Genomic DNA, 25,466 nt, shown 5'->3' on the forward strand with positions numbered 1-25,466 from the left:
TTTTAGATGCCGGCAGGAGACTGTTGTGACAAATCTGGTCATTACCGGCGTTCAGCCGAGCTTTGCGAGAGGACCCGCGAGGACGCGGCGGATCGAAGAAACTCATTGCATCACATCGCATCGCATCGCATCGCTATGCAACAGGTGAACTCATTTTGCTGAGACCGGAGGCTGAAGCAAAGCAGCCTGACCACCCAACAGCAGCACACACAGCTGAGCCTGCACCACTGAGAGCCATGTTCCTGGCTAGGGGAATCGAGGACTGTGCCCACGCAGTAAAATATCCTGTGTTATGGATCATACGTACTCTGTGAGAGTTGATTTACACTGAGCGTTTTACTGTGCCTAAAAACTGAAGGGAGAGGACATGTTGTGTTGTGCAGATAAGGGCCACCATGCTCTGCTCTGAACCTCAGGGTTCAGTGGGACGGCTGGCGAAGCTGTTCTGGGATTACTCCCACTGTGGCCCTCGGCCCCTAGTCATGCTGCAACCTCTTTAAGGGTGGGGGGTGGAGAGTTAGGACGATCCTAAGGGCCCTGACTGACAGGGGATCTCAAAAAATATTAGAACCGGTGGAGACAGGTGGTGGGGCCCAATATGAGATCTTTTCATGGGGCTCAAAACTCCTGGTGGTGCCCCTGGCCTCATGGGACAGGACCTGCTCCCTCACTGCTTGGCATTCCGCAGGCTTGGTCCTCCCAAAGACATCGCTGTCATCGCTCTGAGTGAAACACTTAACCCGAATTGCTTCAGCAAAGACCTGGCTCTATAAATGGGCAATCTGGACAAAAGAACAAAATGACACACATGGATGGAGGAAGCTCTACTGCTGTCACAAGAGCACACTTGCAGAGCCCAGCACTATAGAACAGAATTATTCAATTTCTTTAAGCTGTAGAGATTGAGGCTCGAGAGTAATATTTTCTCAATAATACCGTATAATATCGCCTTCCCACACCAACCCACATCTAATTAGTGAGGATATTTATTTGTAAACTGATACTGAATAAACCGATGCTGTTTGTTTAACCAGTGGCGCATTTCTCCTGTTTTCACAGGAGTACAGTACCTCATTGGCCTGAATTAAATGAGCAAATACAGTTGGGCCAAGATCAACACAAAACCGAGTGCATGGCTGAGTGCGGAACTGCTGAATAGAGTCAGAAGAGCCTTCTGGTCCCGCTCCCGCTTTGGGTCAGGTGACGGGTGTGCTCGCACGAGCAGGGGCCGTAATTCTACCCGCAGGTGCCGGCCCGACCCGAGGCTCAACACCGGCATCAAGAGCACCTGTCCCAGAATGCAGTGCAAAGAGAAGCTCTGTTTTCTCAGAGACAGTCCATACCGGTGAAGGAGCCCCTAGGGTAAGGGCCAGAAGAAAAGAAGCTCTCTACAGGACATAGCTATGGCACACTGAATCCGTCAGCACACAAGACAGTACTATTCAACCGAAGGATGTACTAATTCCCTAGGTGAAAGAGCAGGAAGTTGTTTTGAATTAAAACAACCCTTCGTTCAGGATTATATATCTCAGTAAATGGAGTACAAAGCAGGAAGCTTTATGTTACCAAGGCTTCCACAGCGTTTCCGTAAGTTCAGGTGATCACTCATCCATTATGTGTCATTTTTTTTTTGTTGTCGGTGCAGTTGTCTCTTGAGCCGTGAGTCACAAGTTACGCCTAATTGTACACCGAACTTCACAAATCATGATCGGGAAAAATGTATTTTAGTTGCGTCACTGTTCCACAATGCTGGCTGTGAACCGTCAAAAGTATTTTCTTGTTTTGTTTTGAAAATTTAAAAAAATCGAGTAAGAAGGGTGTGACTGTGTTTGTATATGCTGTAGTTGAAAAGAACAAGAGAAGACTACATCAATGGCTGCATTTGACCAAAGACCAAACACCCAGTCACTAGAGCCTGACTTTCAGTGTGGTATACAAAATACAAAAGAAGCTGTTGAAAACATTGACAGTTATCATCAATCAAGTCTATTGAACACAGGGTTAAATCATAGAATAATACAGGAATTTTGAAATGCCCAAGGTAAATTCTTGGTTTAAAATAAACTTTGATCGAAATCCACAAAACGAACAGCCCTGCAGACACTTTATGTCCACCATTACATGTGAGCGCCGATGCTCCAGCAGAGACTCTAAATCACTACACACAGTATGCCTTCACAGCTGTGAAATAAACTCTTCTGTCTAATTCATGGAAGCTGTTTGCTTTCTTGGCTTAAAGTTCTCAGAATGCTTCCCCAGAAAAAGGAATCCGCAGCACATGAATATCTCGGCATTTGAGAAGCCACTCATATGACCCTGCTATCACTATTATTAGACAACCAAGTAGAACTGGCTCCAAGGGAGGAAAACAGCCTCACCCTCATTAGTATCATCACTGAGTCCTTTTGTTCCAAAATGTCTGCCAACTACTTATTTTCATGACCTCTTACTTTGAAAGGTTCAGGAAAAGGTCATAACCTTCGTGTATTTTCCTCTGTAGCTCATTTTAGTTAGTGAGCAGAACACTGCTTAAAAAAGGGAAAAGTTACGCTGTTCTCTCTCCAATTACAGCTCTGCATCCACCTGCATACTGGGTAAAGGGCAAATCACAATGCACGTTCAGAGGGTGTGCATTCTCTGGCGTTCACGGAGTCCCCTGTACAGAACAAATCTTATCAAAGGAAACTCAGTCTTTTGTACCGTCTGAAACTCTTTGTGTAGATATTATCCTCTTTCTACTCTGAACTGGAGCCATGTATGGCAACTGCCCCTTTGGAATTCAGTCATTGCAAACAGATGTTACCTGGAAAAGTAAAGAAAAGTCTTTCATCCTCGGCAAGAGAACGATCGGAAAAAAACACCTACCTAAATACGCCATAACAGAAAAATGCACGGTGTTCATCCTCAACACTATACCCTTAAAAGGCAGAGGAGCTAAGGTATGTATCACATATTGAAAAAATAAATCTACACTTTTTTAAGTGAACAACTGTTCGGTGAAGACAGTTGGCTTATGTTGGACCAATGGGGGGTTTAGAGACCAAGCACATTCAGCTGTTCCATTTGGAAAAGGAATTATTCAAACAGCATGTCTGTGTGGACCTTTTAAAGTCTAGTGAAACTCTAAACACAAGAGACAGGTGATCCTTCTTGAGTGAATCTCTCGGTTACAAAGTCCACATAAAGGAATGCATAACGGACCCAAACTCACTGGATCTAATATATGACGGACACCATGCAACATGCTAATTTTTTCCCATCCACTACCAGCTGCTGTGAGACGCTAGGGTGACATTCCGAAAACATAGTACGAGTTTTATCGATTGCTTTATGGCACCAAATATTTAAAAACTATTTGAGCAAAAAATAAGTTTGTGTCACCATTTGTATTCAAAGCAATACCAGCACAGATGGTAAAAGAAATTACAATCAGAGACATAAACAGGGTTACAGTAATTAAGTCTCAAATGATGTGCTCAACAACTGTATGTGGAAGTGAGTGACAGAAATACTATCACCATAATTAATCCATTGTTTACACAACACTATTGAACTTAAGACTTATTTCCAACTGGTCAAGCCACCATTCATGCAATGTATACATAACAGAACTTCTGAAAGCAGAATGGTGGAGCTATTATTATGGATGCACTAATCACAATAACATCTGCTGACACACAGAGATACACCGCACTAATAAAGTGGCAGGAAAGGCACCTGTTAACCTGTCAAAACGACTAATGAGCATTAGAACACACGCACAGGTCCAGACACTGAAGAGCAAAGTCTTACCGAGGACACTGTGCTGCCTGACAAATAGGCCAACCTTGATAAAATATTGCAGACATTCGTGAGGCAGTTCTGAGGGGTACTGCACACTATTTGTTATAATGAGCTCTCTCATTGTTACCCGCAGGCCACTACAGAGGCGGTCTCTTAAAACATCAGCAAGGCCTGCAGCACCATCTATGCAAGGCAAACTACTGGACACCAATTACCAGGAGAGAAATGTGACCTTTTATATTCGAACACAGATAGGCAAAAGCTAACGATGATGCCATTTTATGACTGTTTTTTTTTTTGGGGGGGGGAGCGGGTGTCAGTGGTTGATGCGGAGCTGTGGGAGAGCACGGTGAAAATGTGGCTTTGTGCTGAGAGTCTGTGCTAACAGGTTCGCGGGTCTGTGGGACATGCAAGCTCGCAGTGCTTCAAGGTCATTCCTGATGTCACGTCTGAAGCAGCTGCAGCTGCATTCTGAAAGCTGTGTGAAAAAAACAGGCAGGCCTGTGAAAGTGGGCACTACTTTTTAAACAGGGGTACATCCTGCCCCGCTCCACCAGACACGGGGATTCACAAAGCCTCCCCCATCTGTCTGCCGGGAGCCTCCATCTTGAATGAGTGTTTTAACAGGTGCGGTTCCCGTTTGATTATTGTATTAGCCATTCCAAGAAACCGAGTGTCCCATTTCACAATTACAGAAGACTGCAAGTACAGAGCCACAAGAATGGCACTATTGTGTAAAGAAAAACAGAAAACATCTGTTCCGTGGACATGGTGCCCCACATTTGTCGGAAATAAAGTTGATGTTGACTCTCACCATGGGCGGGACAGTGCCAAGGTCTCATGCAGCAAAATATTCAGATGGACAACGAAAATAGAACAATACCGATGACTTTCTCTCACTTTACCTCTCACACACACGCACGCACACACATACACACACTCGCACACACACACACACACACAGACAGATGGGCACAGACACACATAGACATCCACATACACACGCAGACACTCACACGCACACACACTCGCACACACACACACACCTGCACACCCACAAACACAAACACACATAGACACCCACATACCCCTACAGAGACTCACACGCACACACACTCACACACACACACAACATACACCCACACACCTGCACACTCACACACATACACGCACACACATAGACAACCACACCTGCACACATATATACACACACATGCACACACACACACACACACACACACACACACTCACACATGCCAACATGCCTATATAATCACCACAGACGGCACTATTCAATAATGTATCCTACAGCAGGTCAGAAGTAAAGTTTAAGCCCTGCTGTGTTACAGTGAGGCTGGAATTTGACAAACATTTGTCCTTAACTTTGACTAACATTTCAAATGAGAATTTCTCTTTTCTTCAAAATCTTTCTTTTGTCTTCTTGCTATCGAAAATGATTTTCTTGAGGAGTTCAAAAATCAATAAAACTAACTATGAAAAAGTACAACACTTACGCTAACTACTAAATCAAAGTTACGAGTTGTACTATGGAGGTGGGGGGTGCAGGGAGGAAGTGAATGTGCCACAGTGTGAACACAAATCCAGCCACTGGGGTGCTGCACATCAGGGACACTGCTCAGTGAAGCCATTAACTAACAAACTAACTAACAAACAGAAAGTGCACCAGCTGGTGCAGCAGCCCATAGGCGCACACTAGAAGGCCCTAATGCAGTAAATGTACACCAGATTGCAGCGGGAGAGTAAAGCATTTGTACCCAGCAACCGTAGGGCTCGCTCTGAACATGCTGTAGAGATTTCCTGCGCGCCGATCGGCTCCGTGGAGATGAAAGCGGCTGGGCGGCCGGCTCATCTGGTCCCAGTTACAGCGGAGGGGTATCGCTTCGGCCCAGCGACCGACGCGCATAAACTCAAAGCAGGTGCACCTTCATACCTCCGCCAGCGTGCAGCGTCCAAACCGAAACAACCTGTTCCCGGCTTCTGCTTACTTTCCCGCAGTTCCCGTGAAACCTTTTAAAAAAACAAGATGCGCCACGGCATGACTGCATTTTGAAAGGCCCTCACTTCTTGGGGCCCGCGAGACTATGAGACTGGCAGACTCCAGGAAATCCTGTAAAAAAGAGTTTAAACTCTTGAGCCTTGCCATCTGCCTAATTACACATTTCAATGTACACACACATGCTCACAGCACTAGAGCAAATACGCTGCAAGGACCATCAACTCCTGCAGCATAAGCATCTCTGAAGCATACGTTCTTGGCACGCAACCCACCGGAATTCATCGAAAGCTCACCCCATTAAACCTACTGATTATCACACTGCTGTAGATTTAGTCAGTCCATATATTGTAGGAAGCAAGCCTACCAGTGCCTACAGTGATAGGCCCGTTCCCAAAGTTCAGCCTCCGTGACTCATACTATACAAGGCACTTTTTCACACTGACACAGTCGCCCTGTCGTTCACTGTATTAACCCTTCCCTCTCTCTTCCTCTCTGTGAACTATTTACGTGAAAAATAGGATCTGATATTTTTTTTTAGCTTTACATAAATACATGTAGCACCATTCTGTCAAATGTGTTCTGACCCCTAATACCTCTTTGATTCACCAAAACTGATATATCTGCCATTAGCACACGAAAGAAGCTGGCCCGTGCACAGCAGGGCAATAATACCGCTTTTATGTAGGGCAGAATGGGAGACTCTACCAGACCACACCCAGCGAGCACTGACTGATGATGATTGAAAACTCGTTTCTAAAAACGGAAATCCTTCCATTTCTCCGCCCATCACAGTCCTGAGCTCCGGCGCGTGCTTGCAGGGAGCAGGCAGGAGAAACAGAGCAGAGCGTGACATGTGCGTGCGGAATCAGGACAACACTGTCCCTATAATCAACCCAGGTGACCTGCGTCCTGCTTCCCGGATAGGCCAGACAGACTCACTCTTTAATAAGCAGCCACAGCTTTTCTCAGCTGTGTGAAGGAGGGGAGAGGTTGAATTGTTTGCAAACCAACAGGAACAGGAGTACAGGAACAAGCCTTTCATTGTTTGGCTTTTTCCTCTGATACTAAGAGAGTCATAAAATCAGATTGAAGCTCAGCGCCACAAGAAAGAAACTGAAATGAATCGATCACCGCTCTGCTGTTGTAAGATTAAGGTTACAACTGTTTCTGTTTTGTGTGTTTCTCTAGCCACCAAAAAGGAACTCTGTGTTTTTTAGTTTGTGCAGTTTTTGTCATGCTTAGACAGGTGACATTGTGGCCCCCGAGGTCACTTGTGGGTGGCCTGCACAGTGCGACAATGTAAATAAGCCAGCACATAATGTGCTTCTCACTTGAAGACACCAAGTTCAATTTTAACTCTGTATAGGTGGCCACACAAGCGCCTGATGCAAATGAGCATGAAGCAATCAACCTATTAAACCCCTGCAGAGTACCATTTTACAGCCTGCACACCATTCAGTTGGTTAGGAATGAGTTTAATGTTCACGTGCTGAAAATCAACATGACCATTTCCATGGTTACAAGACTCAGATTGAGATAGGATGGTCCCAAAGTCCACAAATCCACAGCAAAAGGGTTTGCGGAATCAGTTCAAACATTACATTTCGATTTATTACTGGTGAAATCAAAATTAAGGACAAAAAGAGAAGCTCTTAAATTATGGTTGTGAATGATTTATAAAGCTTTTCACAGCCTTCGAGATTATACACATACATAAAAAATATATATATATATATATATATATATATATATTTTTTTTTTTTTTTTTGCAACATTCACTCTCTCACTCAAAGAGTTTGATCCAGCAGTCAGCCAAAGAAAGGGAGGCAGGAGGGAGTGACTTGTGCGTTTCACACAGGGTTTAAAGTGGACAGGGATCAGTTGACCAAAAGGATTTGGGAAACACATGAGAGATTGGCTCCTCAGGTTTAGTTCCGTAACATCGACGGGAAACAAACAGGCGGCCATTGTGCTGGCTTAGGAAGATTTAACAGGATATGGAATGTGTAAGACCTTAGGTTTCTCATTCTCTTCCCTGGTCAAGAGCACACAAGTCTCATTCAATCTCACCCCACCCCACCAAAACAAAAAAAAAAGCTCCTGTGGAACAAAGGCTGCAATAAACAGATTAAGGGTTGGGGGTTGAGAGGAGGGTTCCTATATCAGAGTCTTCAGAAGGCCCCAGGATGAGGAGGAACAATGTGGAACGCCAGGAGGGCGGGCGGGTGCCACTGTGTCGGCAGAGCGGAGGGTCCAGTACTCACTCTGCTGTCTCCGTTGGTGGGCCGGGCATTGTGGCTGAAGACGTGCGCCGGGTCCTTGTGGTACACCTTGAGGAAGGAGTGATCCATGATGTTCCTGCAACCAAACGCAGCCACGGTCACGGGCGGGGGCCAGACCTCGGCGTAAAGCATAGCCTAACCCCGCTGCCTTCACCTGCTCTCCCGCGACTCTCCCTCAACAGGTGAGCTTTCCAAAGCCGTACGGCAGGGCTAGCACAGCAGCTCCACCCCGCGGGGTCACGTGACAGCAATTCAGCTTTACAACGCTGATACAGGAAACTGGCAGCAATCGCAAAGTACACAGTAGACTCACGCTCCTCATGCACACACAAATAGACACACACACACGCAGATGCAAAGGTACACACACACACACACACATACACACAGAGATACAAAGGCACACACACACACATACAAAAGTACACACACACACATACACACAGAGATACAAAGGCACACACACACACACACATACAAAGGTACACACACACACATATACATACAAACACATACATACACAAATGCAAAGGTACACACACGCAGGTACATGAACACACACACACACACATGAATCTGTGTAACCCTCAGCCACACAAGCACAGGAAAACATCTCAAACTCTTGAGTGACGGCTTGTGTTGAGACATGATACAGGAAAGTCTGGAAAGAAGTGCTAATGGGAATTCTGTCCCACATTCTGTCTGGCATTCCGTCCTGCCAGCCGCATGTTAACCAAGCCAATAAACCCCTCAAGCCGCCCTCAGAGGAGCTCTCCTCTCATTATCAATACTGACAGGGAGAAGCAGCTCGGGGAATCCTTCGCAATCTGAATTTCTATTTATTTTATTTATCAGACTGTTATGACAGCTTACTTGACAGCATGTTAATGCAATAATATAAGGTAAAGGTATATATTTATTTAGGTTTTATTCCCCTGATACTATAACATGGAAACCTTTATTTTAAAGACAATTCCTAGGTACTGTACTATGTGCAGAACTATTCAAAAACAACATATAACACATTTACGATGAATGGAAGCAGTAAAACATCTATACACAGCATAAAATAATTACTGTTTTTTTCAGTAATTTAGTATGCCAGAGCACGTTCTCTCAAAATGTATTCGTAGCTATTACAAAGTGTGTTTATGTATCATACCGTGATGGCCTTCTAAGCTGCTCTGAATAAGGTCATCTCATAATTAAACAAAATTAAATTCAAATTAGATGCAGTTTTCACTACCCTGTGTCCAACTCCTGCTTACACTGGCTGCACAAAGCCAGCCTTCCCCAATGACAAATTATTGAATAGTTACATACATGCCATTGAGGTGTCATTGACAGTGATCCCATATGCTATTTTCAAGGCTAAAATAAAACAAAAGATAAAAAGCTCCGTGCGCATGAGCTAGGTTTTAACAGGAATGGCCACAGCCTTGCAGTCATGTTCTGTTATGACCGTGGTGCTTCAAAATTCTTCTTCTGCTAAGCTTTTTTATGACAAGGAATTGGTCAGCCCTGAGAAAAGGCTACTGCGAGTTAAAAGAAAATCTCAAGAGGAAAGTGAGAGGAGGGCTGCCTGTTTGCGCTGTAGGCCTAAAAGGAGCGCTGCAGCTGTGAGAGAAAGAGAGGCACTAACTCCCGTTAATGATTCTCTCAAAGCCAAACACACGGGTGCATCCCTGGGAGGAGGCCCGGAGCTTTCCGCCCCGGCGGGCCCGGGGCTGGGCTCGGCTCAAGCACCGGCCCATTTGTCCTTCCTGCAGGACGCGAGGCCAGACCCATTACTGGGGCCAGACCTATAAAAAATCCCTCCAGATGAAATTGAGAGTCGTTTTTTATGTGAGGACTGAGTCAACGGTCCCTTCCTGACCGCAAGGTCGCAAAAGTGGTTGTCGGTGGTGGGGTGGGGTGGGGTGGCGGGCGGGGGGGTTGGAAGGCATCGGCGTACCTCACGTCCGAGAGCTCGTAGTACATGTTCCTGGCGTCGTCCTTGATGTACACGGCCACGCTGGGGGACTCCAGCATCTTCATGGTGAGCTGCTGGGGGAAGGCACTGACGAAGAGGGCCCGGATGGTGTCCGCGCTGGTGATCTCATTGGGCATTCGGATCTGCTTGGTCTCATCTCCATACTGAAGGTACAGCACACCTGCCAGACGGACGGCAAAGACAACAACAAACACCGGCACGGGTTAGCCTGCTCCCTCTGAGAATGGCACAATGTCATCTTAGACGTGTTTTTATGGGTCCGGGGTCAAAATCCTCAAGAAGTCATACATATGTGGATAAGAATACCGGTTTGGAGGCTAAAATATGTTAACAAGAGCGAGAGGCTCACTGCAGCAGAGTCACATGATTGAAGCATTCATGGAAGAATGAGGAACTGTGCTTTTATACAGGACTCAAGCCTTTCAATGAGAAAATCTATACACTATTAATAAATCTTAATAAATTATGAATTATTTGTAAAAACATACGTATTCTAACATGTTTTGGGGGAATATTATTCAATGTATTTGCAGTTCTACGTAACGTTTAAGAATAAATATCCCAATCTGAGGATGCAAAGCTTGGTCAGAACCCCAGGCAGGGAAACCTGCTTGCTTGCAGAGACACACGAGACAGTGCGGATGAAGGTAAGAGTTTGGAGGGGAGCAGAGACACATGAGAGGGGGTGTGGCTGGACCAGGTCTCTGGGGTGGGCGGGACAGTGGGACTCAGATTAGAGACACACCCTGCCCCACCGCCCACCAGGCGGGACAGAGCAACCACATGTCTACATCAAGGGAGTACACACGCCCACACACCGAGTAGATTAGTGACTAGTGTAGCACTGCTGAAAGCTCTGAGCCACTGCACAGTCTACCACAGTTCTGTAGTTTGCATTTTTTTAAGCATTATCGTCCCACGTACTCCAGGTCTGCCTGGGTCTGGGTTTTTTAGCGAATTTTGGTATTTTGTTCCAGTAAATCCCAAAACAATGAATGAACTTTCATACCACCAGTTCCCCTGTCTGCTCACTTCATCTACAGAATTCCGACTCACTGATTAACGTAATTCCCCATCTAAGCACTTAATACTTAAAGCATCAGAGTCATTAGTTCAACTTGACATTGGTGGTGTTATGTTAATACTTTTTTAATTGCAAGTGTCTGCACGGCCCCACTTTTTAAACTGATGTTCACTGAAAACATTAAGTCCTTAAAACAGCAATGAAACCTGGGTACTTAAAGATCCTGCATATGTAAATAATCAATTTCATTATTACTAAGGACAGTTTACTTGCTATCGGTTTATGACAAATTCATTACGAACGCATGCCTTGTTCTGAACGATTTTCCAGGGGTTCTTGAAACTTTGGGGCAGCTACCAGACGCTACTGAAATACTAGATATGATTTTCCAGTCGAGCCTTCGGAGGTCAGCCATTTAAATTTGGTCAGCTTGGTTTTCTAGTAATAATTCACAGTTTCTGTAGTCTATCCTCCCGTGAATAGTTCTGTACTTCCCTCCAAAAGCAGCCTCGCCTGACTGAGACATAAACTGAAGGGGAAGTTCCACATGCCAACATAAAGAAAAAGAGAGATATTCAATGACCAAACTCTTTAGATAATCCATTCCTCAAAATTAACCACTTCAGGGTCTTATCGACAGGACATCTTTATTGTTGCAATGACTCAAATTGCACTATGCAGCGGCTGAGCCAAGTCTGCCGTCAAATTAGAAACAAATGTGCAGAGTAAGTGAAGCAGTTGGCCGACACCAAGGAATTAGCTTAAGACGAAGCCAATTCCCAACCATTTTCTTTTCCGAAAATGAACAGCATTACCTTAATTAATGTCAAATGCAAATGCACCTCATCACCACAGTCCTGCCCTTTTTTCTTCCTCGGGCCAGATTTGAACACGGATTACGAGTATTATCTAATGTAATCCAAACGCAACAGCAGGAGCTGAACTTCCATATAAGGCATGTAATAAAAGTGGAGAAAGAGAGAGAGACAGTGAAAGAAAAAAAGAGAACTTACATAGTAATTTTAGAGCAATTCCAAAGTTCTCAGGGTTCCACTGCTCGTTTCGATAAAGCTTTTTCTGCACTGGGATGGCTTCTAAAAGTGCAGGCGTCTCACAGGAGAGTGTGGGAAGGCGTCTGAAGGCTGGATGTTCTCTGTGAGTGCATCTCAGCCCTCCCTCCCTTGCACACGCAGGGCTCCCTCAGCTCTGTTTGCTCAGCCCAGACCGAGGCCTGCGTCGGCAGTGCTAGCAGCAGCAGCAGCTTCGGGGTCACCCGCACAGGCAAACCCTGTGTTTTGCATAATGTGCACTTAGAAGTTCATAAATACGGTCCCGGGTTTCGCGTCTGAAGCCTCCACATTCTTGGCTAGGAGTCCTTGGAAAGATTTAAAATCCTGGTGGTTTCAGTCTTGTGAGAGCACAGACTTTGGTTAAAGGAGGGGCTACGCAGAAATTAATGAATGCAGCCGACAAAAATAATGCAAAAGCCTCGCTAAGCCGCTGGCGGGAGGGGCCGGATCACATCCTTTCTTTTGATCACATTTGTCTTTTGATCACATCCTTTATTTTCATAATTTCTAGCAAACTTTTCCCATGAAATAAGCCCACAGTAAGCCTTTTTATATACACTCATAAACTCCAGTTAAACTGTCTTTTTTTTTACAAAATACTAAGGAAGGGATAGCATATGCTAAAGCCGCTCTAATGTAGTTCTGAGTAGATAATGTATGACCTAGACAGAAGAAGTCAAAAAATGTTTTTTAAATACTTCAGTGAAATGTCCTGATGACGTGTATGCACAGCGCTTCACTGGTAACAAGCCATCATTTTAATCTCCCTTACAATATAAGTGCCTATTGTGAATAGAATATTTAATCACTCAGGCATGCAAATTATTTTAAATTAAATAGCCACATCCCTGCTCCCATTATAGAACAGTATTGGCTGAGGGACTGGGTGAGACTGTCCAACCTGTCTGTGTGTGTGAGAGAGTGTGTGTCTGTGCATGTGTGTGTATTTCTACATGAGTGCATGAGTATGTGTCGGCATGTGCATGCATCCATATGAGTGTATGTACGTGTGTATGTGTTCAAGTGTGTGTCTGTACATCCGTTTGTATTTCCATTCAGTAATAAATCCTTATGAGAAAGTGTGTGTGTGTGTGTGTGAGAGAGAGAGAGAGAGAGAGAGAGAGAGAGAGAGTGAAATGAGTGACCTTCATCCTGGGGGTGGGGCTTAACTTGACCACAGCTGCCATTGATTCGATGTTGAAATGTTTGAATGGGATAGTATCATGGGTCCAAAACAAAACCTGGTGGTCATTTTGCCGTTTCCAGCTCAGTTGACTACTGTACTTACAAACGAAAGCAATTGTGACCTGCCGTTGGTCCCCCTGAGCATGTGCGTACAAGAGCCAGCACAGCAATACTACCAAGATCAGAATACTGGAGACAGACATTACAGTGCCAAGCAACATGAGACAAGAGACAGCACAGCATTTATCAGTGTGCTGTGCGTACTGTGGGTCATTGTCCTTAATGAAAAGGAATGTTCGAGTGGCTGCCCCTTTTGTTTTACTTGGCGTGTTCTGCTGCTGTGTGCGGTGACAGTGTTAATTCACCCACCGGGGTCAATGAAGTGCATCAATCAATCATAATGGTAAAATGTGAAAGTGAGAGTGTTTGGGTGAGCGGTGCGGTACCTAGCGACCTGTCCTTGGTCTGGTTGGCAGACCGCACCACGGGCAAGCTGGCCCGAGTGCGAGTGCCCCGGGTGAAGGCGGCGGGGGCTTCTCCTTCGGACATGGCATCCAGAGACTCCAGCGAGGCCACGGAGAGGTGCTCCGCCTGGTCCCCGACTCCAGGCTGCGGGTTCGGGGAGTGCTTGGGGCTCCTGCTCTGAAAGCCGAAAAGAGGGGGGGGGAGAGAAGAGTGAACGTGCGCCTCCGAATGCCTGTTTACACCCAGGCGACGTGGTGTATCACCGCACCGCTGTCACCCCTGAAATACATGCACTTTTCCATTTCAAAACTCTCTGTGCTCAGACCGTTCCAATATGGACGGAGGCGATGCAAATATATAAAATTATCCAAACAGAAAAAGCTCATTTCTTCATGGAAAAGGCCAATCTTGTTTAAATATACCGTGAGAATGTGCAATGTGGCAATTGAATATTGTTATTACATATTTGTAAGGTTACAAAAATAAACAGGAAGCCTATTTATTTCTATCTGATCAAGCCAGAACCCTTAAGACCGCGAGCCGTATGTTCCCGTTTACTGTGGCTACTTGCACACAGAAGTCAAAGTGAGGTTCCATCTAGAATGATGTCACAAAAACAAAAAGCAGTGAATTATTTCCTGCAGAAATTCCAAACAAACTGAGAGACGCTGCAGTGAAAAAGGCCCAGACTAGATTAAGCATGCATTTCATGCACATCCCAAGCATTTCTGCACAACAGCAGTTTACAAGTGAAATACAACCTCTTTCCAGGCCAAGATGATCTGAGATTACTCACTGCGCCCTCACTCAAGCATCTTAAATGAAGAATATGCGGAAACATTCAAGCCAAACAAGTGTGAAAAACCAATGCCGTGCAGCACTTCAAACAACAGACACACACAAGTCTTCAAAATAGACTACTGCTGGCAAACAAGCCCATTTAAAAGTACTTCTTCCATTTTACTTGTCTTACTGGATACAGAATTTACAGTATCAGTAAAAACAACTGCAGGCACAGGACAGGTAAATGTCCAGATAGTGAAGCCCCATGGGCTTAGTTCATATCGGTTACGTTTGTCAGTCCAGGAAGTTTCCAGTCAGCTCCTTTGACAACGATTGATGCACTTGTTTTTATGCTCAAATCCTTGTTGCCTGAACATTGTTCCCAAGAGGGGGGGAGGTGCGGGGGTGGCACAGGTTCAAAGCTAAAGCCTGACAAAGTAATGAAGCCACAGTGACCATTAAATCCTGTAACACGATCCCCGCCACACTGGCTCTTCAAAATGTGACTAAAAGGTCACTGAACAGAGAGAACTATATGAAGTGCTAACTCTCTCTATATGAAGTGCTAACTCTCTCTGTATGGCACACTAACTCCCTGTATGGAGCACTAACTCAGCCTATATGGAGCGCTAACTCTCTCTGTATGGAGTGCTAACTCTCTGTATGGAGTGCTATCTCTCTCTGTATGGAGCGCTAACTCTCTCTGTATGGAACGCTAACTCTCTGTATGGAGTGCTATCTCTCTCTGTATGGAGCGCTAACTCTCTCTGTATGGAACGCTAACTCTCTGTATGGAGCACTAACTCTCTCTGTATGGAGCGCTAACTCTCTCTGTATGGAGCGCTAACTCTCTGTATGGAGTGCTATCTCTCTCTGTATGGAGCGCTAACTCTCTCTGTATGGAACGCTAACTCTCTGTATGGAACGCTAACTCTCTGTATGGAGTGCTATCTCTCTCTGTATGGAGCGCTAACTCTCTCTGTATGGAACGCTAACTCTCTGTATGGAGCGCTAACTCTCTCTGTATGGAGCGCTAACTCTCTCTGTATGGAGCACTAACTCTCTATACGGAGTGCTATCCCTCTCTGTATGGAGTGCTAACTCTCTGAATGGAGTGCAAACTCTCTGCATATGGAGTGCTATCTCTCTCTGTATGGAACGCTAACTCTCTGTATGGAGCACTAACTCTCTCTGTATGGAACGCTAACTCTCTGTATGGAGCACTAACTCTCTCTGTATGGAACGCTAACTCTCTCTGTATGGAACGCTAACTCTCTGTATGGAGCACTAACTCTCTCTGTATGGAACGCTAACTCTCTGTATGGAGCACTAACTCTCTCTGTATGGAGCGCTAACTCTCTCTGTATGGAACGCTAACTCTCTGTATGGAGCGCTAACTCTCTCTGTATGGAGCGCTAACTCTCTCTATATGGAGCACTAACTCTCTATACGGAGTGCTATCCCTCTCTGTATGGAGTGCTAACTCTCTGAATGGAGTGCAAACTCTCTGCATATGGAGTGCTATCTCTCCCTGTATGGAGTGGTAACTTGTGGATGTGCTTCAGCTAAAAACCCTCTGTCTGGCCATATAAATGACTTCACAAGCTAGTGGGTAGCTGCATCAGTTTGTTATAGCACACCTCTGCCAGCCACGATGGGCACACACGTGAGCTCTCTGCCACCAGGGCAGAGCAGAGGGCATCGAGCAAACACCACCAGGGGTGAGGAGACAGGTTAGTTGAGGATGCAGGGTACAGAGAAATGGATTCACACAGCAGACACACGCAAACACAGACACACACACATACACATACACACACACACAAACACGTGCATGCACACACGCACACACCCACACACACACAAACACACACCACCCATAGAAGATGCAGATGAGAGAAATGGCCTACTAACTCTCTGGGATGATTCGATTTTCAGCAAGTACCTTTGAATGTCAAGTTCAGAATGGAGAGAGGACAGCATGAACTGTAAGGCCTATTGGAATGAAGAGATTACAGAGACAAATCAGGGAGGCATAAGGTCAGAAGAGAAGATAAAGGGAATCTACTTACAGATCTGTGTTGCTAAATGCCACATTGGGGATTTACACACAACTGTGTGTACACAGTACCGCAAAGACCCATTTAGAGGAAAAACGGCATGGTATTAAACAATAATAATAATAATAATAATCATCATCATCATATTGACAGTCAATGCAATGAATTTGCATGGTATGTATGGAAAAAACCCTCAAAAAAGTCACGAATAATTACACTTATTTCACCATTGGAGCTCTCTAAAGCAGTCTATTCCAAATATGCTGCCCAAAAAAATGTAAATAATTAAGAAAAAAAATGAATGCTGGCTCTTCCAAATAGTGTGACACAAATGAATATACTGCATACAAGGACCCCAGATCCTTTCTTTCTGTTTTCTGTTAGGAACGTTTAACAGTGAGCAAAGGTATTAGGCTAACTGCAGCGCATTTCTGCCCTCAACTTTAAAGACTGAGCATCTGACTCCAAACCTGCGTACATACAGACATTTTTAGCACTGTAGCATTTTACACAACACTGGAACCGAAGAGCACTCCTGTATTCATTTTCCAAGCAAGCAACCACCTATGTTTTCATCCAGCCAAATGCAAAGCAGCCCATTCGCCATCTGACGATATAACACGGCTTTGCACCCGCCCGTCTGTCTTTAAGCACTGTGGCTATAAAACCAGCACACGCGTTTTTAACAATGTAAACGCAATGGCCAATAAATTACACCCACTCCCCAGGGAACCGGCAATTACGCGCTCAAGTATAAAAATGTCTCTCCAGTTAGGCTCTCGGCCAAATGGCGAGGTGGCCACTGGATGAACTTAGCTTCCAATTAACTCTCCCAGTGCTGACAGAAGTCCAGTTCCTCAGCCTACATCTGCGAAACTCGGTCCAGCCACACGGCAGTTGATGACAAAACCTTTAATTAAAAACACGACTGGCTCTTAAAGCTGTTGACCGGGTCACTGACACAGCACAGCTTTTGATTTGTCAGAGATTAATATGTTGTAACCACTCGTTGTTTACGCAATGTTAAACTATATTATAATTTCTAGGTTACAGTTTTATTTTTTAGTGATCAACTCTTTAGGTTACAGTTTTATCGTCTCACATGTGGTTTACCATTTGGAACTTTCTGACTTTTTTCTCGACTTTATCATTTTATTAGTGAAGTTTCCATCAACTGGAGAATTTGGTTTAATGTGCTAAACGCAAGCTTATTCCTTGGGACCACTGGGCAGCTGGCAATTTGAGAAGACTGTTCCGCCCATTAATGCATGATGTCATCCTCACCCCCATACAAATGATGTCAAAACATGGCCTTTTCAGTGTGTTTCCAAATAACAGTTTTGGAATGCCATTATTCTTACCGAACATGACAAGGAGAAATGGCCACAGGGACCGCCACACACAACCAACTCAAGAGAGACCTATTCCCGAACGGACTGACTTACTTTATCAAGAAGGTTCCTGAAATTAGTTTTTTTTTTTGAATGACACTGAAACCACACATATTCTTTTGATCCAATTCATTTAAATATGCATTCAGAAGGCCACTGCCTCGAGCAGGGCAACTGCCAAGCATCAAGAAAACTATACCAGAATCATTAGCTGATGTGCACAATTCTACGTTAACGCCTATGATAAAGCAGCTATTCACTGCAGTAGAGAAAACCATATAGACAATGCATAACCTCTTACTCATGTCACTTAAAAGTCAATCCAAGCCTGGAGGTGTTTGGCAGTTTGACTGAATAGTTTGCGCTTTGTGCCTCCCTCCCTGCTGCTGTTGAAGCGAACTCGACGCAGACGAACGCGCCCCCACCGCCGCTAACCCCACACGCGGGGTTGCTGTTGTGTCAGCTCCCGCCCTGCGGCTGCGCCCCTCTCCCGTTCGGCGTCCCAGCGCGGTGTCCAGTTACGCCCCAGCTTTCGGGGCACGGGTGCAGGCCCGGCCACTCCGCGAGGCCGGCCTTTGTTCAGAGTAACCTGACCTGCCTCGGGGAAGTCATACGGGCACATTCGCGAGCCAGCAATCAGACACCTTCTGTCATCCCGTGTGAAGGTGAGACAGGTACACACACTGTCCTTCCCAACCTCCCGTAGGCACTGCCCTAAGGCTTTCCCAAAAAAATGCTATCTTTCCGCTGGGGCTGGGCTTAATCAACTTAATCGATTTCAGACTTTGGACTGTAGGACGTGGAGCTCGCGTGAGGTCCTCGACATATCTATTTACCAGATGCTGCTTGCAATGGCATTTAAGGAGTAGCACAAACAGCCAGATATTCTCCCCCACAGTAACCATCTTCTCGGGGCAGTGGAAAGCTGTTTTGCTGGAATGCAACAAAAAAAAAGAAAGAAATTCAACCTGATACAAGATGGCCTGTCACACAGATTTGGATCTCACTCATCATGCTGTGAAATAGCCTTGTAAAGTACACAGCTGAGTCACACTGATTATAATAAAATCTAATACTGCACAGCGATCTGTACTTCCCCCCTATGTCTTACTGTCACATACACAAATATCTTTATGTAGGAGTAGCCAGCCAGAGGCATGACTTATGCAAATTTATCAGTAGAATTAAGGACTTTTTCTTAGTAAACATATGTTTCAGTTGTGTACAGAGGGCATAGCGTGCAGGTGCTGTGCAAGGGTGTGGTCACACACCTACCGTCCCAGAACAGGAATTTTAAAAAATAGAGAGTGCAAACTCACTAAACTAGCTTACCTAAAATAACTGCCTTACCCAACAAGACGACAGAACAGGTACACATAGCATGTTTGCAGGCATGGCAGTCTTGCTGTCATTGTATTATCTCAGTGGTACCGCTACTCATTGTGTGGAAAATGTCTGTTTCTTATTTTGAAGACCTGACAGATCCTTAAAAAATAACCTCTTGAGTTGGCAAGACAACACAAAGAAAACCCCCAGTCCACATTCTCCTGCTAGGAGTGACCAAACCTCCTCTCACACTAATTTAGCCACTTCTTTCAGATCTACAAAGATTTCCACTAGCAGAGGCAGGAGAACGATCATTAGCCACCAGCAACTGCCAAGCATGCGCCTTAGTAACACAAGCCATAGTAACAAAACGTGTATGTGTGTGTGTGTGTGTGTGTGTGTGTGTGTGGTGTTTACATGCAGCAGGACAAATGAACAGACAGACAAACCATCTATCGAGAGGCAGAGACACAGCTACAGTGTGTGCAGCAAAGCCAAACCTGCAGGTCACCCACACTCATTACTGTGCTGCTAGGGCTTCCGAAAAGGGAAAAAAAGCCTTCAGTTTCCATCGCAAGAGACACTCCCCGTCAGACACACAATCCCTAATCTTATTTTAACATGCATCCATGAGGCGAGCTCTTGTGCACTTGCCCTCTTTTGCAAATGTGTCTACCCGAAGGTAACACGTTCAAGTGGAGTCTCATCACCCAAAAGCCAATTGAATTAACCCGATACTTCATTTATGAGCCAGGGCAGGCACAACTGCGTTTAATTCTCAGAGTGGAAAACTGTATTTTCTTCTGTTCACTTGGATACAGGTCTGTCTCTTTCATTTACAGATTCCTGCTCCAGGCAACTTTACTGGCCCATCTCTTGCTTGCCTATTACACGACAGAACGATTAATGCTCAAATATCTGTTAGTCACACCGATGAGGGCAGGGCCCCCTCAAAACATTACAGTGCTAATCCCCGCTGAAAATGCTGCCTAGCCTGTTGATCAAAGGAACAACATCACTGCAATCATTGTAATAATTTTTCGTTGCAAGCCTGTGATGTGACATTTCTGAATTGGTTGCCATTTTCCTTGTCCGAGGAGACTCGTTTAGTTATGCAACTGCCGTGGTTCACACTGAAAGCATCAGTGCAAGCATGATGATGGCGACTCTATATTCATGACAAACAGAAAGTACAGCATCGCTTCCCCCGCTTGCCGCCCCAGCTTGCTTTCTGATGACATAATGTGACGGGCATACTCCGTTCAGCTGCTTTTGCATTTCCCCCAAGCCACAGCTAAAGCCAACATGGTGAATGGTAGCAGCCTGTTGACTCAGTCAGATCTGTATCTTGCAAGGCAGTTTTACATAACCCGTCACATACATCTAACCACGCCAATTTGTGCACTGAAAAGCACGCCCAGCTCTGAAGGACCGAAGAGAACCCGGACTTGTGTCAATTTCCTCACTTGTCAAATCAAATAGAAATGACTTTTCTTTCAAAAACAAAGCGGGGTGTACACTAATGGCAAAGGACGTGCAGGTAAGAATTTTTGTTCGTTCTCTCACTGCGCTGCTTGCTGAATAAAACAATTTAACAAACCCGGTGACCACATAAACAAACTGCTGCAAACAGAGTGAAGGCACGGTGCGGTTCAAAATCTATCACACACTGTCCTGCCAACAGAACGTGCAGCCAAAGCTCCATACAGTCACAGTTTCACTCACCAAAGCCGCTCAAAACTTGCCCGCTCAAAACAGAACTACTAAAAAAAGTAAAAAAGTAAACCGTTCGGCTTAATAATCACAGGCGCCATTTACCGTCATGTTAAGAGAAGAGAGCTGCACACCCTGCCCGCCAGCGGACCGGAGCCGTCTGCAGGCTGGAAACCCCCCAGCCGCTGCAGGCTGCCGCTCTTTTCCTGTTACGCTGCTTCCACTGCCTTCGCTCGGCTAGCCGGGGATGCGCATGACACCCATCCGCAGCCGATGACACATCCAGGAGGAGCCCGGCTCCCCGCCAGAGGGAAGAGCAGCCCAGGATTCCCGCGGGGAGACGGGATCCGAGCCGCCGTCCTTAGAGCCCACCTACAGCGCCCCGCTCAGACACGCCGGGGTCCAGGGAGGCTGCTTTTACACGCTAGGCTAGACTGCTAGGCTTTATAAACGCAGTCCTTCACAAAGAGACATTCCAAGATAATGGACAGCAAAGGCGCTGTGTCTCATTCTGTCATATGGTGTCCACACACTTTCCAAAAGGTGAGTTGTTTTATTGCTTATCGGAGTTTTGCAAGGACTATTTATCATTGTAAACCACACAGTGTAATGTAAATGTTAACCGTTTAAGTTAAGCGGTCATCATTCTTACATTTTTAATCAGTGAAAAGGCTGTGGTGCACTTCAGTAAAAAGCCAGAAAGTTGCAAGAGCACACATAATCCTTGTCTTGAAACACCTTGTGCTACTAGTCAAACCTGAAATAGCACAATGCCCCCCCCCCCCCCCAACAAACACACACACAAAAAACCTTCAGAAAACGGTTTAAGAATGGTAAGAGAACACGAGCACGGTCTAGTCCACGGCAGGTAAATGCACTGCTGTGCTGTCAGCCCCCAGGGATTAACTACCTGAGTCTCTGCCAGTAATTTACCTGCCTTCTTCATTAAACCCTCAGCAGGGACCTGCAGAGGGAAGGAGAGGTCCCACCCATAAACTGCAATAACCTGGCTGCCTCCCTGCTTTATTCAGCCAAAACTACACAACTTTTTTTTTGGGTCCTACTGCAGAGTACGTGTCCCAACTGCTTCAGAAAGTGCAAGCAGGCACTTCTTCCACCATAAAACGATTTGTGGGTATTCTGTGGCGAGTGCAATTTGATCTGAAGGTGAGGAAGGGGGGAAATGCAGGTAAAACAGGTGACGGGTTTGTTTTAACCGTGTGCAGAGTCATCGTAACTCTGCAGAAATGTCCCTGAAGGGCCTCAGCTTTTGCAAAACCTCTACAGGTTCTTTCAGTTCAAAGCACTGCGTTTTCCACGGCACCTTCATCTTGGCCGCGATTTCCCTGCACGCCACAAGACTTGAAAAAGCGCCCTCCATTAATGTTTTTGAGTCAACACTGTGTCCAGACTTGCCCGCACTGTCAAAACAGTCTCCACCCTGCTGTAGCAAAAAACCGCGCATTGTGGAAAAAAGGAATTCACCTCCAGTTGATGCTTAAGCGACGCGTCGGGTTCTTAATCATGTATTGTTTGGACAACCTGGCCCAAGGCATCCATTCCCGACAGGACACGAGTTAAACTGAGGACTAACTCAAAACTTCGGTGTGAAAGCCGAGTGGCTAACAGCCGATCAAAACAACAGCCTCTTTCTTCACACTCATCCGACTGCATTCACTTCTTACTGGTGGCCCTAGTGAACCTGAACCCAACACTGTGATTCATGTTGTTCTGCGGTTACGTTAGCTGCACGTCAAACTACAGAGAAGAAAGCCACCGTGGCGTTCTTAAGGGCAAACAGGGATCTGCATATAATGTGGCCTGAAGGACAAAGTGCCTGCGAGAAGAGGCAGTCCAGATTATTTCCATTCAATTAACATCTTACTCCTCTTTTTACGCCATGCAAATTCAACAGGGAGGGCGCTGCGCATGTATCTTCATGCCCTTGGGTTAGATACATTATGTTATTCAATATCTGCAAATCAAAATTGGGCTTTGTTATTACAAGAAATCGAATAATGCAAATAAGGTCTATGTTACAACACTTATGTGACTACAAATAAGAAATAACAAAATCAATCAACAATTATCAAAATAATTTCGCTCATTTTGAATGTGTTTCAGCCTGAGAGAAAAGTAAGACAGTTCCCCAAACGGAGTCTGCTTGCAAATGACCCTATAAATTTGCTATTGGTGCTGTTTTAATGGTACGCGGGGGAAGGCTGTTTTGTTTTGGCGATCCATCACTGTCGCCTGAACGCTAACCCCCGCAGAGCATCAACGTTAAGCGGTCTCGGTCAGCTTCGGGCGTGCGTTTGTCTTCCTCTCAGGCGCTGTGGGAGCAGAGCGCCGGCCAGCCACACGTTCCAACGCGCGTACGCACGCAGACACACACACACACACACAGACACACGCACACACATACACACACACACACACACACACAGACACACGCAGACACACGCACACACACACAGACACACGCACACACATACACATACACACGTACACACACACGTATACACACACACGCGCACGCGCACATGTACACACATGCACACACACATACACACACGCACATACACTCGCACACGTGCACACATACGTATACACACACGTACACACACACAGACACACACACACACACACACACACACACACATGTACACACAGGCACACACACGCACACACACGCACACGCATGCACACACACGTATACACACACACAGACACACGCACACACATACACACACACACACACACACGTACACACAGGCACACACACGTACACACACACGCACACGCATGCACACACACGTATACACACACACGTGCGCGCGCACACGTACACACATGCACACACACACACACACACACACACACGCACGTCCGGCCTGTGTGTTGCTCCCTCTCGGCTGACTCCATGCAGGAGAGCATCGGCGCATGTGGGCGCGCTCGGTGCCGTCGGGCGGTCGGGCCGTTAGGCCGTCGAGCCGTTAGGCCGTCGGGCTGTCGGGCGGGGAAAGGGAAAGCCGTTTTCTCGCAGGCTGTTCTGAGAGACGGTCTCGGCTCTGTGCTTCAGCTGTTTCTCTTTCCGCACAGGCACCGGCACCTCTCCTCCTCTCCCTGTCCTGACCTGTTTTTAGCCTCCAGGTGAACATGGCTCGCAGCCAGACTCCCTCTCCCGTCTACACCTGGGCCGCATTGCAAGTGTACCGAGTGACGACATTCGCAGCCACAAACAGGCTGGACATAAACCCATCTACAAAGCGGTATCAAGAGATTAGAAATAAAGGGTTATATCTGAGATTTCAGTAAAATAAAATAAAAAAGAAGAGTCATTAATATGGGAGCGTTGTGTCTCTTTTATGTACAGTACAACACCAAAAATTGCTTTAAAATGGAAACCAAAACAGTGGTGATAAAACAATGCTGTTTCTGAATTTCTCTTCTCAGTCAAACTACACTATCCACAGGTGCAGCCCTGTAGTTCCAAGCTCTTGAAATGGTAAATCATGACAACTTTCTGATTATGAGTGGATTGAACGCACTGAAAGGGAACACACACCACACCCTCAGCTCAACTCCGCCATGTTATTTGCTTGATTCTGTGACTGCTGTGATTCTTCTGAGAATGGGTAAATCCCTGCTAGGCCCCAGCCTGAATATCCACAATACCAAAGTTGAACAGCCACTGGTATTCATTTAACAGCCTAGCAGCCGCTTGGCTCTGTTTGGCAGTTTGCTTGCCTGCTGGATGATGAAAGAGCTGGATTCAGCCAGAGAATAAAATGCAGAGGGTGATGAGATGACTAATCCCTCTGTGTTGAGAGAGCGAAATTAAAAATCTAAATCAATTCAAACAAACCTCTCTCGTGGTTTTAAGTAACAGTGGCTCTAAAAGAACCTCACAGGCTCACCTTTGAAAGTAAAATGGGCATATCTCTGGTACGGCTTCAAACAAAAGCTGAATACGTTCTCAAAAAGGTCAAAGATTATACTGTGCCCTTTGCGGCTTTATTATACATTGTAATATATCATCAGGAGATGATGTCATAGATTTTTAAGGGATATTTCCTCAATTGCTTCCTTATCCACGGCGAGGATCGATGGGCTAGACTGGGTTCTGAAAGAGACCAGATGCTGGTTCTTAAGATGTAAGTGCTGTGCGCGTACTATTCAGCTTGTACTTTGAAGGCAAAAAGCCTAACCTTTCATCAAGGTGTTCCCCAGATGTGGGGCCGTATGTGAGGACAGGTGAAACGAGGAACACCTCAACCGTGATCAGGGTAAATCCACTAACTGTTTTGTGTTTTTGTATTTCTGAGTATATATGTGGTACACTTAGGTATGAAGATATGCTTCACTAGAATC

At 45.7% G+C, this 25,466-nt stretch overlaps 1 protein-coding gene across 1 annotated transcript in view; it reads right to left on the reverse strand.

Moving 5' to 3' along the window:
• The window catches only part of si:ch211-285f17.1 (sickle tail protein), a 118,658-nt gene that overhangs the window by 25,636 nt on the left and 67,556 nt on the right, over positions 1–25,466 (reverse strand). The window contains exons 3-6 of the mRNA XM_035413639.1: positions 16,517–16,597; positions 13,801–13,996; positions 10,037–10,235; positions 8,065–8,158 (exon numbers count right to left, since the gene is read on the reverse strand). Coding sequence (XP_035269530.1) covers positions 8,065–8,158; positions 10,037–10,235; positions 13,801–13,996; positions 16,517–16,597 — 570 coding nt within the window. The remainder of the gene's footprint in view (positions 1–8,064; positions 8,159–10,036; positions 10,236–13,800; positions 13,997–16,516; positions 16,598–25,466) is intronic.

The sequence above is a fragment of the Anguilla anguilla genome, chromosome 4 (assembly GCF_013347855.1).
Source record: "Anguilla anguilla isolate fAngAng1 chromosome 4, fAngAng1.pri, whole genome shotgun sequence".
In the NCBI taxonomy this organism is placed as follows: Eukaryota; Metazoa; Chordata; class Actinopteri; order Anguilliformes; family Anguillidae; genus Anguilla; species Anguilla anguilla.